Source organism: Nicotiana sylvestris, chromosome 3, assembly GCF_000393655.2.
Source record: "Nicotiana sylvestris chromosome 3, ASM39365v2, whole genome shotgun sequence".
Taxonomy (NCBI): domain Eukaryota; kingdom Viridiplantae; phylum Streptophyta; class Magnoliopsida; order Solanales; family Solanaceae; genus Nicotiana; species Nicotiana sylvestris.
The window spans coordinates 19,330,974-19,344,944 of record NC_091059.1 but is presented as its reverse complement, the minus strand read 5'-3'; the positions used below and the strand labels follow the sequence as shown (position 1 = coordinate 19,344,944).

The following is a 13,971-nucleotide window of genomic DNA, read 5'->3' as shown; positions in this document are numbered from 1 at the left end:
AAGAAAATCTTACAAAAATATCATACTTAGCTTATTTTCCTGCATCATTAGTGTTAAAGTAGAATAGTAAACAAACAAAGAATGATTGGAAGTGCAATTAAGAACATCGCACATTGCTAGATTAGATAGGAACCCAAACCTATCTTAGCTCTCCGTGGATTCGATCCCGGTCTTTCGGGTAAAAGCTGCATCAGCCGCTCTTGCCACTCTATAGTGGTATAGGGTTGGAGCCGATCATCCATTCATCAAATAAAGGATGGACATCGTCGGATCCATTCCAGCAGGACGCGGTAATGTACATTTCTTTTGGTTTTAACTGACTATTTTTCCAAGTGGGTAGAAGCAGGTGCATTAGCCCAAATACGCGAACCAGAAGGTATCACATTCACATGGAGGAACATCATATGCCTCTTTGGTATCCCTAAAGAAATCAGTTGTGAGAACAGACCCCAATTCACCAGAAAAAAGACCGCTGAATTATTTGAGAAATGGTATATCAGGCGAATACTCTCCACACCATATCACCCCATAGGCAACGGTCAGGCAGAGTCCTCCAACAAAACAATACTGAACATCATGAAAAAGAAGCTTGAGGATGCCAAGGGATTGTGGCGAGAACTGCTACCGGAAGTGCTATGGGCATACCGTACCGTGCCAAAAATAAGCACAAGAGAAATGCCATATTCACTAGTCTATGGGACTGATGCAGTGATACCAGTCGAAGTCTGGGAACCAAGTTTGAGATACTCCAACGAGAGTGAACCAAGTAATGATGAAAGCAGAAAGCAAGATCTTGACGAAATAGATGAGCAAAGAGACATGACCTACGTAAGAATGATAGCTCAAAAACAACAACCAGAACGGTACTACAACAAAAAAGCCAAAGTCAGACCACTCAAGGTAGGGGACTACGTACTCAAAGCCAAAACACAAGCGAGCAAAGACCCACGGGAAGGCAAACTTGGAACCAATTGGGATAGACCATACAAAATCACGGCAACAACAAACAAAGGGTCATTCCATCTAGAAACAATGGAGGGAAAACTACTACCAAACATCGCCCACCTCAAATACTTCAACTTCTAAAGATGGACGTCCTCCAAGTCATACTCATTTTCCCTCACCCGAGTTCTGTCCCAATTGGGTTTTCTAGGGGAGGTTTTTAATGAGGAGACAAAGAGGGCGTCTCAAAGTTTAGGTATTAAGTTCATCACCCCGCCTATCGACTACTTCTCTAGGTCGAGAAATGAAGGGACTAGATAGACTGGGACTCCTTGAATGTATGTACGGACTGAACAGAAATATGTAATATTCTCCAATAAATAAACAAAGTAGTATATGACATTCTTATACAACTCCACAAAATTTACACTTCACGCCAACGCAAAGGAAATGTACATTCGATTTCACTCAAATTATTCTCTCAATCTACTTTCAACCTCGCTTGAACTAACTTACATTCGACCTCGTTCGAATCAATCTACATTTGACCTCATTCGAATCAATCTACATTTGACCTCGTTCAAATTGATCTACATTCGACCTCACTCGAATTAACTTACATTCGACCTCGTTCAAATCGATCTACATTCGACCTCATTCAAATCGATCTACATTCGACCTCGCTCGAATTAACTTGCATTCGACCTCGTTCGAATAGATCTACATTAGACCTCCTTCGAATCGATCTACATTCGACCTCCTTCGAATCGATCTACATTCGACCTCGTTTGAATCAATCTACATTCGATCTTGCTCGAATTAACTTACATTTGACCTCGTTCGAATAGATCTACATTCCACCTCGTTTGAATTAATCTACATTCGACCTTGCTCGAATTAACTTGCATTTGACCTCGTTCGAATCGATCTACATTCGAACTCGTTCGAATCAATCTACATTCGACCTCGCTCGAATTAACTTACATTCGACCTCATTCGAATCAATATATATTCAACCTCGTTCGAATCAACTTACATTCGACTGACCGAAAGTCAGGGACTTTCTCACAAAAGAACACTCACGGGAAAGAAAAAAGAAAGAAGAGCCGGAAATACACAATAAAAGACAATTGTTCCATTTCGGTTATTCTATTCCAGTACATTTTACAAAAGGGCTTGAAAGACACCCCCACAAAAAGAAAAATAGCAAAACACAAAAAAGCAAAAACCAAGTACAAAGACTTCACATCGTATCATCCCCCCATCACCGACGCCACCGACATACTCATCGTCGTACTAAGGGTCGTAAGCAAGCTCATCTAAGGCGACTTCATCATCATCACCACCGGGCGTACCAGGATCATAACCACAAGCATTACGAGCTGCACATGCCTTGACACGAACATCCTCAAATTCTGCCTCAAAAATCTTTCCAGTCGTCTTCAGAGAACTATATATGTCAAGTTGGGCCTCAGTATGAACCTACATTTCATAAAACTCCCGTGACACACCGGGAGCGGAAGAAGTATGAGAAGTAGACGGTTAGGCATGTTGTTGCGCCTTCTCATCTCTTAGGGCGACAACCTGCTCATTCAGCTCAGACAGCTCCGCCTCCAAACCCCCAATCCTCTCCTCAAACCTTGCCTCCTTGAGCGCCGAAGTTTCTGCCTTAGTAACTCGCTCAGACTTGCAAATATGGAGGGTGACCCCTAGGGCTGCTGCCTCCGCCACAACGGCCATTCTGGCTTTCTCAGCTCGGCCCAACTCTTCGACCATGGTGCTCAACTCACCCCTCAAGTTGACGGCCCTTGTTTCGTTCTGCTCGAGTTTGACCCTTAAAGATGCCACTTGCGCCTGAAGGTCAGCATTTTCGGCTATCACTCCCTTGCTCACCTCGAGCTCATCCTTATTAGCCCTCGGCGTCCCCTCAAGCACCCTGCATCTGCCGATGGCCCTCATAAGCTCCTCGTCCTTCTCCCTCAGCTCCTCATCCTTCTGCTTGAGCCCATCGCAGAGTGTCTGAAATTGGTCATCCTAGCTAAGTAAGTCGACTAGCGTTTGGTGCTTAGAATGGTACTCTCTATACTTGGATACCATCTTCTTGAAGAGGGTTGTCCTATGCTCTTCCCACCTATTACGCTCAATCTCTACACGCAAAGAAAGACAAGTCAGCGGAAGTAAACTACATACACGAAATGAACTAACTTAACATGGGAAAAGCAAGCTTATTCGCAAAGCCATTCCAGATATACCCAACGACAGATCTGCGTCCTTCAGCGTCTGCATTTTCTCCGAATCCGCGCACAGAGGAGCGAAGGCAGGCACTGCCCATTCCGAGTTGGCCAAGAGGTCATAATCTACGGTGATCACTATGTGCCGATTAGGCCCCTCCGTCCTTATATCCACTCGGGTGAACCTCTTCTCAAAAGCCTACACCTCCTCATGGTCGACATCGGAGCCCGACCCATCATCTTCTACGAGGACGACTTTATCCTTTTCATCCGGTGATTGAGCTAACCCTAGCTGTTTGTGCAGGCTTCCCTCTATCGTAGGTCCCTTCAAACTCTGACGACCTTTCCTTCGTGACGACAACTGGTGTGAGGGCAACCTTAATGCCCAGTAAGGGCGCCGCCTCCGCATCCAAAATAATGGGCATTTCCGGCTCGGAATCAACAGCATCGACCCTTCTAGTCCCCACCCTCTACCTTTTTCCTCGATACCGCCTCCTCCTCGTCATGAGAAGACTCATCAATTAGGTGCAAGACGGGGTGATCAGAGGTCTCAGCCGACGTAATTGTTGCCTGTGAGGCGGAATCTCCCAACGGCGGAGCTAGAGTTTGACCCTCTCGTACAGACTCTACTAGTACGAATTGCATTCCAGCCGAAGTGACCGCCTGGAGGAATGCGGGCACCGGAGCCTTCGCCTTCTTGGAAACTCGCCGACCTGGCACAAAAATAAAATCATATTACAAAAATGACAAGACGGCAATAAGTCATAACGTACATGAAAGGTCGTGGAAATGAGAATCAGACTTACTAGTCGAAGGCTTGAGCCCGAACCGCTTGTTAAAGGACGCCCAGTCATGAATTCCCATAGTATGAGGTGAGACGCGAGTTACCCAGTCTTCAATATCAAGAACCAAGGAAGGTGGACGCCTACCAGCTAAAAGTAGAAAGACATGAGCAAGTTAGAAACAAAAACGGGGGATAAACAAATATATGACACACTATAAGAGACCCTTACGGTTGAGGTTCCACTGCTTGGGGAAACCTGCTGGGTCCGCCACTACGTGTTTGGTCCTGACAAAGAATCAATTACACCAGAACCAGTGGTTTGCTTTGTCATCCATCCCTGTCACCAATCCTTTAGTCCCTAGGTGGCGGAGATGAATCAGCATGCTTCTATAGAAAGTAGGCGAGAAAAGATGCAGCAAATGACGAATGGAGACTTCGCAGCTGACAAACTCTGCGAGCTTCGCAAACATCAAAAAGACTTTATATAAGTAAGGGGAAAGTTGTGTCGGGCAGACGCCAAAAAAGCAACAGAACTCCTCAGCTAGTGGGGGAAGAGGGGGGGGGGAGTAACCCACCAAAAACGGGTAGGCGTAGAAATCATAATACCCAGGCCAGTGAACTTGTATCGCGTCATCCCCTGCCGGAACGATATCGACGTGAGTAGGAATATGGAATCTAGACCGTAGGGCGGATATTTGTTTCGACCCCATGACAGATAGTACCTGCTCAGGAGCAAGGGCAGGTTCTTTTTGGAAGTCATTTCTGACCGACGGATTCCGAGGAATAACCTCTTCCACAATGGGAAAACTTTCGTCTTCCGCAATCGTGGGTTCACCGCCACCGGAAGGCATGGCTACCGATAAAAGGGTGGCATTGGAGACTATGTTAGAGGTGTGAGGGGAGTTTGTCATTTCTGCAGTAACATGCATACAATAGAGCTGGAAGGAGAGTATCAACGGGAAAAGAAACCGTAAGTTAGAGCTGAAAAGCAGAAGGAAATCGGAGACAAGGGTTAGAGAAGAAGCAGAAGAACAAGCAAAGCGTCAATGGAATATGAAGTGCGAAAAATTTCATTTTTGAATCTCCCTTCCCCTTTTTATAAGATATTGTGGCACTCAAATCGATGCAAGAAACTGTCATTGACACCAAAATCAAAGCAACAGAGGCACTAGAAACGATGCATTGCATCGGGAAGATACGTAATGATGACGCGTGTGGCCATGATGTCATCCTATGTTAGTCACGACAACCACAACCATTGAGCCGATCCGTCATCAATGCGACATTGATCAATTCAGCTCGTTCGCCACGGCAAAATGTCTTGTGATTAAATACAGATAAAATCCGCTCATCGAGGACTCCCATGAGTACGACCTAAATAAGCGGAGGAACTAACTGTATGGGTCAAAATTAGGTCTAGTTTAGTGAATGCAGATGGACGAGCTGAGGCTGAGGTCGAAACCAAGTACGGTCCAGTGATGAGGAGTCGCCCAGAGAGGGAGACCAGTGCCGAGGTCGAGTAGAGAACAAACAACTGCAGCAGTTAGAATATTCCTAGGATTATGAATAGGAATATTCCATTGAATATTCCCTCAGATTATATTTTTTAGGGTTTTCTAGGAATATCCCTTATAAATAGGAAGAGAGAGGAAACGAAAAGGGGATTCTGAATTTTTAGGAGAGAACATCTTGTAAAGGGTTGACTATCAAGAATATACAAAAAAGCTTGTCTTGTCTCCTCTACTTGATTTAATTACTAAACATTCCTCTTTTATTCACAAGATCCAAGAACACTTTATTCATTTCCGTAGTATGTTGTCACACGCTATTGTCAGAAGAAGGAATTATCCATCTTATTCAATTTTGGGTGACAAATTCCTTCTTATTACATTTAATGTCATTTGTCAAATTTATTGCTTGTTTTCATTCTCATATTTATTAATAGTCATTGAGCATTAACTTGGCAATCGTTGACTTGAACGCGATCTCGTACCATCAAAGCTATTGAACTTCAGATTTGAGATTTATTACATTTAACTAGGATTCACGCTTTATCTCTTTATTAAATTAGTTTAACAAAAAGGGCTTAAAACTTTTTGTTAGTAGTATTACAATTCAATGATTAAATCGTTGCTTTTTATATGTGGATTCTCCATATGCTTTTTGCACTTCGTCATACTATTGTCTGGTTTTGGAGTCTTGCTAATTCTTTAAAAATGACTAAGGCGTCATTGAAAATAAAACAATGATAAAAATAAATTAATCTATTTGGTTAGGTTACCAATTATGGAAGTCACGTGCCCTGATTTCAGCATCGAATGCAGATATTCTTCTTTATCCCTTTTCTGGTAAGTAAAAGCGACTTTTGTATTTGGCGTTACACCGACGATGCCATGTGATTAAATTATGATTCTGAACTAAGAAGGCAACAATTCTTTAATTAGCAAACATAAAACTAAGATCACCAGCAAAAGATTCCAATTTTTTTATTTAAAGCCGTTTAATCCTCCAAATTTCTTATTGTCCTAATTTTCTGCGACTTTTTTTTATAATTTAGGGTGTGTTGATATAAAAAAAAATTATTTTTAAATAAATATTTTTTTGATTTTCTTTATATTTGGTTGACTTAAATATTTTAGAAAATATTTTCCTCATGAACTCATTTGATAAAGAAACGATTTCCCTACCAAAAGGAGGGGAATTTTTTTTTCAAAATTATTTTTAAATTTTCGGCAGCCTATTCCCCACCCTCACCCTTCACCCCACCTCTACCCTCCGCCACTCCTACCTTCAACCCCCACTCCACACCCATCCCCACCACCACCCTGACCCATAGACCCGACCTACCAACATCCTCCGTCTTTATACATTTCATTTCTCATCATGTTTACCTAAATTATATATTTTTCAAGAAATTTTTCTCCTACCTAACCAAACACTAGAAATAAATAAGAAATCACTTATGTTTCACGGAAATATTTTGCACGAGAACGTTTTCCTTAATACTAAATACATCCTTAATGTTGAGTAATCTTCATACTAATAGGTTTATCAAAACTATAAGGGTCAATGTGTAATTAGAAAAGTTAGAGTTTGTTAGTAGAGAAACTTGAATCGGTTAGTTTGTTAAATAGTAAACTTTCCGGAATTAGTTAGTACTAATTTCATTTTCTCTTTCATTCCTCTCTGAAACAATGTAAGAAGAATACAGACTTCTCTCTCTTTCTCTTTCTAGAAAATTCCTTCGATCTCACATAGTCATTCTTTGCACATCGTTAAATCATATATTGTAAGCGCACAATTCAAGTTCTAATATGGTATCAGAGCATCGATTACTGGATTGAAGTCTTTTTCCGCGATTCTGTTTCATCAATTTCATTTTTCGAAGCTTGACTTAAGTTCAGCAATGGCGGACGATGAGATTACAAATTTACCTCATAATCATCCACTGTTCCTAAAGGATTTTGATGCACCAGGAACAACTCTAATCTCGCTCAAACTCACAGGGCCAGAAAACTATGCTCTTTGGAGTAGATTTATGCGAGTTGCACTGCTGGCTAAGAACAAATTACTGGATTGAAGTCTTTTTCCGCGATTCTGTTTCATCAATTTCATTTTTCGAAGCTTGACTTAAGTTCAGCAATGGCGGACGATGAGATTACAAATTTACCTCATAATCATCCACTGTTCCTAAAGGATTTTGATGCACCAGGAACAACTCTAATCTCGCTCAAACTCACAGGGCCAGAAAACTATGCTCTTTGGAGTAGATTTATGCGAGTTGCACTGCTGGCTAAGAACAAATTAGGGTTTGTGAATGGCACTTGTGTCAAAAGCTCTTATAGAGGTGAATTGGCCACAGAGTAGGAAAGATGTAATGCGGTTGTGGTGTCATGGCTGAGCAGCACCGTTTCTGCAGAACTAGTACCAAACATCATGTACGCTTCTAGTGCAAGGAAGGTTTGGGATGAATTCAATGAGAGATTTGATAAAGACAATTTGACTAGAATTTATCAGTTATGGACAGAGATTGCAACCCTAAGATAAGGTACGGATTCTGTCACAAGTTATTTCTCAAAATTGAAGGATCTGTGGGATGAACTAGATATACTAGCACCTTTACCTTCATGTGGCTGTGAGGAATCTCGACCTTATGTAGAACACCTAGTAAGACAAAGGTTGCTACAATTTCTAATAGGACTAAATGAGAGTTTTGATCATGTTAGGAGCGATGTTTTGCTGAAACGACTAGTTTTAAGTGTTAACCAAGCATATGCAGTTGTAGTTTAGGAGGAAAGCCAAAGAAGGTTAGGTGTAGTGGATTCCAATAAGGATCCTTTAACGATGTTAGTAGCAGGAAAAGGCCAAGTGTTTAAGAACAAAAGGCCAGGAATGATATGTGAGCATTGTGGTTATAAGGACCACCTAAAGGAAAATTGCTACAAAATCATTGGGTATCCACCTGACTTCAACAGTACAATGTGACCAAACCATTTGCCAACAGTGCTAATACTGAAGAAAGTGTCATTGGAAATAATCAAATTCAAATTCAGCAGGGGAGTTACTTTACTGAGGAGCACTACAATCAGTTGGTGAACTTGTTGTCAAAGACCTCAGCAGGTAAAAACTCTTCAATTCAAGGAGCATCCTCAAATTTGGCAGGTACTGTGTCACTATTGTCTAATGCTCAATATTATGAGTGGGTAGTAGAGTTAGGAGCTTCACATCATATTACTTTCTACAAAAATGTTTTGGAAAGTATCTAGAGAATAAACAAACAAAGTAATGATGAGTACAAACTCCAAGAGGATCTAGATCAGAAATTACACACACATGGATTCAATAGTGATGGATACACAAATAATTACAAATGTTCTACATGTCCCTGATTTTAAGTTCAACTTGCTTTCAGTATTAAAATTGATAAAAGAACTGTGTTGTTCAGCTTGCTTTTATCCTTACTTTGTCATCTTTCAGGGCCTCTACAATGGCAAGGTTCTGTGGATTGATATAGAGGACAATGGATTGTACATACTGAGAAGGAAGAAGGATATAGCAGTGCATCTGTTCAAAGGGAAGAAATAAACACTACACTATGGCACAACAGGCTAGGACATGCTTCAACTACAACCATGCAACACCTACCAGATTTGCAGAATAAAGTCAAGTTAGATGTACAAAAAGATTGTCATATCTGTCTATTAGCAAAAAAAAGTAGACTAAAGTTTCCTATTAGTGTTAGTAAGACTACTAATATCTTCCAGATTGTGCACATTGATGTATGGGGTCCATATAAGATATCAACCTATGACAAGAAGTACTATTTTGTTACTTTGGTTGATGACTTTAGTAGATATACATGGGCTTGTTTGTTACATTCAAAATGTGAAGTAATAGTTGTATTGAGGGATTTCTTCTCATTAATAAAGAATCAGTTCGGTACTTGTGTAAAGATATTGAGATCTGACAATGGAATAGAGTTCTTCAATAGCAAGTGTAATGAGTTACTATCTTCAGTGGGAAGTAGTTGCCCTTATACACCCCAACAAAATAGGGTGGTTGAGAGGAAACATAGGCATATTTTGAAAGTAGCTAGAGCTCTAAAATTCTAAAGTGGTTTGCCTTCAAGGTTTTAGGGTGACTGTGTGCAGATTGCAGTCTATCTAATTAATAAGTTACCTATAGAAGTGTTAAAGGGAAAGTCACCCTATGAAATGTTGTTTGGTAGGACACCTAAAATAGACCATTTGAGGATATTTGGGTGTCTATGCTATGCTTGTATATTACCTAGAAAAGACAAGTTCTCACCAAGGGCAAGGAGGACTGTCTTGATTGGGTATTCGAAAACTCAAAAGGGGTACAAATTATATGACTTGGTGATCGGAGCTAACCCTAAACCACTACAAAGTGGCGAGAGTGGTCGAAGCAGCTTTTACCCGAGATGGTCGAGATCGAATCCACAGGGGGCTAGAAGTGGGAATTGGATTCCTATCTAAACTAGAGATGCGTAGTTGCTCTTAATTGCACTTCCAATTATAGTTGGTCTATTGATTACTTCTAATATTATGCTAATAAGATGCTAAATTAAGCTAAGAGTAAGATACTTGAAAGGTTGTCTAAATGGTTAAAGAGGCAATAAGAAAGTGACTTTCTCCTAGGTGAATACTTGATGGATTCTCAAATCTAAGGCAAGGTTGTCATGTTGGGGATTACGATATAACCAATGCACGAAACTTCTCACTCTATCCCTCTCAGTAGTTTGAGTGATTTTGCCATAATTGACTTTCTCAAGACCAATTGGGTATGATAATTTGTGCAAGCAATTTAGGTTCAAGTTGGGTATTATTATCTCTAGGTTTAACCCTTTAATTGGGGCTATCAATCTCTTGAATATGCCACAATTCCTTGTTGGACTAATTTTCCTAGACTCAAGCTCTCTTTCTCAAGAAGATCCCAAGTCAAAAAGGTACAAATTAGTGTTTGCAACCACCAATTCAACATGGAAAGCACAAATTAGTCCAAATATCAAACACCCATAGACATTCAAGCCTTAAAACTCAAAACCCATCAAATACCCACACTAGGGTTGAGCCACAACCCTAGCTAATGGGTCTAGCTACTCATAATAATAGAAGTAAACTGATAAATAGATGAAGAGAAACCCATAAGATTTAATTACAAGCTAATAATTGAAGATTCAATGATAAAACCACTGTAAAATTACTCAAAATGGTTAAGAACAACCGTTCACGTGCTGAGCCCAAAGTCAGATTACAAAGATGATCTAAAAATGGAAAAAGAAAGTATTTATACTAGGCCTAATTTTTTGGACAAAAATACCCCTGCGGGGGTACCGCGGACCGCAAGAAATGGTGTGTGGCCGCGGTGAGGCTTTTTGGCTTCTTATCTTTGCTCTCTGAACTTGGCTACCGCGGGCTGCATAAAATGCACTGCGGCCGCAGTGGCTTCAACAGCGGTCCGCACAAAAAGGACCGCGGACCGCACAAGCTCAATTGTGGCCGCGGTAAGACCATTGTGGTCCGCACAAAATGCTTTGTGGCCACATTGCTTGAGTTTCAAAAATATGCACCTCTCTAAATCTCCTCACTGCGAACTGCACCAAATGGAATGCGGCCGCAGTGGATCTATTGCACTGTGCCTGGACTTGTTCTTGGTACTTGTTCATGTTTCACTCCTTTTTGAGTTGGTTTTGACTAATTGTCACCTTTTTCACCAAACCCTACAAACAAGTACAACATGTAAGCCTTTGGGACTATTTTGTACACATTTTTAATCAAAACTCAAGTAAGAAGGAGTGTAAATAAACCATAATCCCTAGTTATCACCTGGCACTAGGGATTTCCTAGTTAGCAGGGATGTGAGATTCAGGGAAGACATATTTCCTTTTAAGAATCTCAAAGAAGATAATGAGGATATATTTACTCAACTTATAGGTGCACCAATATACTCAGAAGGAATATTAACACATGAAGGTGAGCATTTTTCTATTACAGGAGATGAAAATGACGTTGTAGTAGAGGAAGATGATACTGCAGGTACTGGAGATATTATTTCAGAAGATGAAGCACATTTAGCTGAAGAAGAATTACCAGCACCAGTAGTAATAGATCAAATAGCAGTTGAAGCAGAACTATCAGTACCAACAGCAGCAGATCAAACAACAGTTGAAGCAGATGGAAATTCTACACAAGAAATAGCACATGATCCATCTGATGTCTCAGCACCTACAACATCTTCAATAGGGGAGCCTATGCAACCAGCCAATGGCACTACTGAACTGAGGAGGTCTAGTAGAGGAGTGAAACCACCTATTTGGCATAAATATTTTGTCACTGGGTGGACTCCTACTAGGACATTGCACACTCAATCACTAACTTTGTCAGCTATGATCACTTACCAATACAATATCAATCTTATCTAGCAAAATTCTTTGCCACAGTAGAACCTGCTTCCTTTAAGGAAGCCTCAAGGGACATCAGGTGGATAGAATCCATAAAATAAGAAGTTCAGGCTCTTGAGGAAAATAAGACCTAGGAAATAGTAGATCTGCCCCAGGGAAATAAGCAATTGGTTCAAAATGGGTTTATAAAGTCAAGTACAAAGCTAATGGTGAAGGTGACAGATTCAAAGCTCGATTAGTGACAAATGGTTACACTTAGAGAGAAGGACTGGATTACCATGAAACCTTCTCTCCAATAGCAAAAATGGTGACAGTGAGAATTATCATTAGCCTGGCAGCTGTCGAAGGATGGAATATCTTCCAAATGGATGTTAATAATGTTTTTGCAGGGTGATATGTATGAAGAAGTTTACATGGATCTACCTCAGGGATTCCATGGGCAGGGGGAGTCCAAAGTGTGCAGATTACACAAGTCCCTATATGGTCTGAAACAAGTTTCAAGGTAGTGGAACATCAAATTGACCAATCCTCTAACTGATGCTGGATATTTACAGAGTGCCTATGATCATTCCATGTTCACTAAAAAGGTAAAGACAGACATATTCATCATACTCATCTATGTTGATGACATTCTGATTACTGTCAGCAACAACACACTTGTAGATGAAGCAAAGAAGACACTACATAACAACATCAAAATGAAGGACCTGGAAGAACTTAAATATTTTCTGGGAATAGAGATCATGAGATCCAAGAGAGGGATCCTATTAAACCAAAGAAATATGCTCTACAACTCATCTCCGACACAGGATTAAGTGGTGCAAAACCTGCTAGTTCTCCATTGGAATAAAATCTGAAGCTAACAACAATTGATTATGAAAAACACATGAACAAGACAGATGATGAGGAACTGAAGGACATCAATGGATATAAGAGATTAATAGGGAAATTGATATACTTGATTATAACCAGGCCGGACATCTACTTTGCAGTACAGTTGCTGAATCAATTCATGCAACATCCAAAACAGTCTCACCTGGAAGAAGCCATGAGAGTTATCAAATATATCAAGAAGTCACCAGGCATGGGTATATTTTTGAATAAAGGAGCACTAACATGTGTAATTACCTATTGTGATTCAGATTGGGCAGCATGCCCAAAAACAAGAAGGTTAGTGACTGGCTATGTGATCAAGTTGGGTGATTCATTAATTTCATGGAAGTCTAAGAAACAACAAACAGTAAGAAGAAGTTATGCAAAGGCAGAATACAAAAGTATGGCAGCAGTCACTGCAGAAATTATTTGGCTAGTAGGACTGTTAAAGGATCTCAATGTAAGAATACAGGAACCTGTGGCAGTATACACGGATAGTAAAGCAGCAATGCAGATAGCAGCTAACCTAGTCTATCATAAAAGGACCAAGCACATAGAAATAGACTGTCATTTTGTGAGGGAGAAGATTAAAGAAGGACTGATCGCACCTGACTATATGCCCACCAAGGAGCAAATTGCAGATATTATGACCAAAGGATTAGGTGTAAGCCAACACCATCTTTTATTGTCCAAGCTAGGAGTATTAGATGTATTTCACCCTCCAGTTTGATGGGAATATCAAAACTATAGGGGTCAATGTGTAATTAGAGAAAGTTAGAGTTTGTTAGTAGAGAAACTTGAGTCAGTAAGTTTGTTAAATAGTAAACTTCTAGGAATTAGTTAGTACTAATTTCATTTTCTATTTCATTCCTCTCTGTAACAATGTAAGAAGTATAGTAACAATGTAAGAAGAATACATACTTCTCTCCGATTTTACTGTATACAGATAGTCCCCGTGTTTCTTAGAGTAGGAAGGCAGTAGGGCAGTAGGAAGGCCATTACATGTGGACTTGGCTACTCAAAATGGTACACGTCCAAGTTGTGCTAAGGTGAAGGTTTAGGTGAACTTGTTATCTTTTCTAGAAAATTCCTTCGATCTCACATCTTGTTTCTTTGCATGTCGTTAATTCATAGATTGTAAGCTCAGAATTCAAGTTCTAACAAGGTTATTATGTACCTTTAACATTCGACTAAAAAAAGTACTAGCATTATTATTCCTT

The 13,971-nt window shown here is 40.3% G+C and overlaps 3 protein-coding genes across 3 annotated transcripts; all 3 read left to right on the top strand.

The window, feature by feature from the left end:
• The first annotated feature begins 576 nt into the window (after window positions 1-576).
• LOC138887118 (uncharacterized) lies at window positions 577-1,086 on the top strand. Its single transcript, XM_070168834.1, has one exon. The coding sequence runs from the start codon at window positions 577-579 to the stop codon at window positions 1,084-1,086; it is 510 nt and encodes a 169-aa protein (XP_070024935.1).
• Window positions 1,087-9,089: 8,003 nt separating this feature from the next.
• LOC138887117 (uncharacterized) lies at window positions 9,090-12,693 on the top strand. The gene is made up of 4 exons (XM_070168833.1): window positions 9,090-9,532; window positions 11,314-11,776; window positions 12,268-12,333; window positions 12,433-12,693. The coding sequence occupies exons 1-4, from the start codon at window positions 9,090-9,092 to the stop codon at window positions 12,691-12,693; spliced, it is 1,233 nt and encodes a 410-aa protein (XP_070024934.1).
• Window positions 12,694-12,764: 71 nt separating this feature from the next.
• On the top strand, window positions 12,765-13,481 carry LOC138887116 (secreted RxLR effector protein 161-like). Its single transcript, XM_070168832.1, has one exon. It carries the CDS (start codon window positions 12,765-12,767, stop codon window positions 13,479-13,481), a length of 717 nt encoding a protein of 238 aa, XP_070024933.1.
• The last annotated feature ends 490 nt before the right edge of the window (window positions 13,482-13,971 follow it).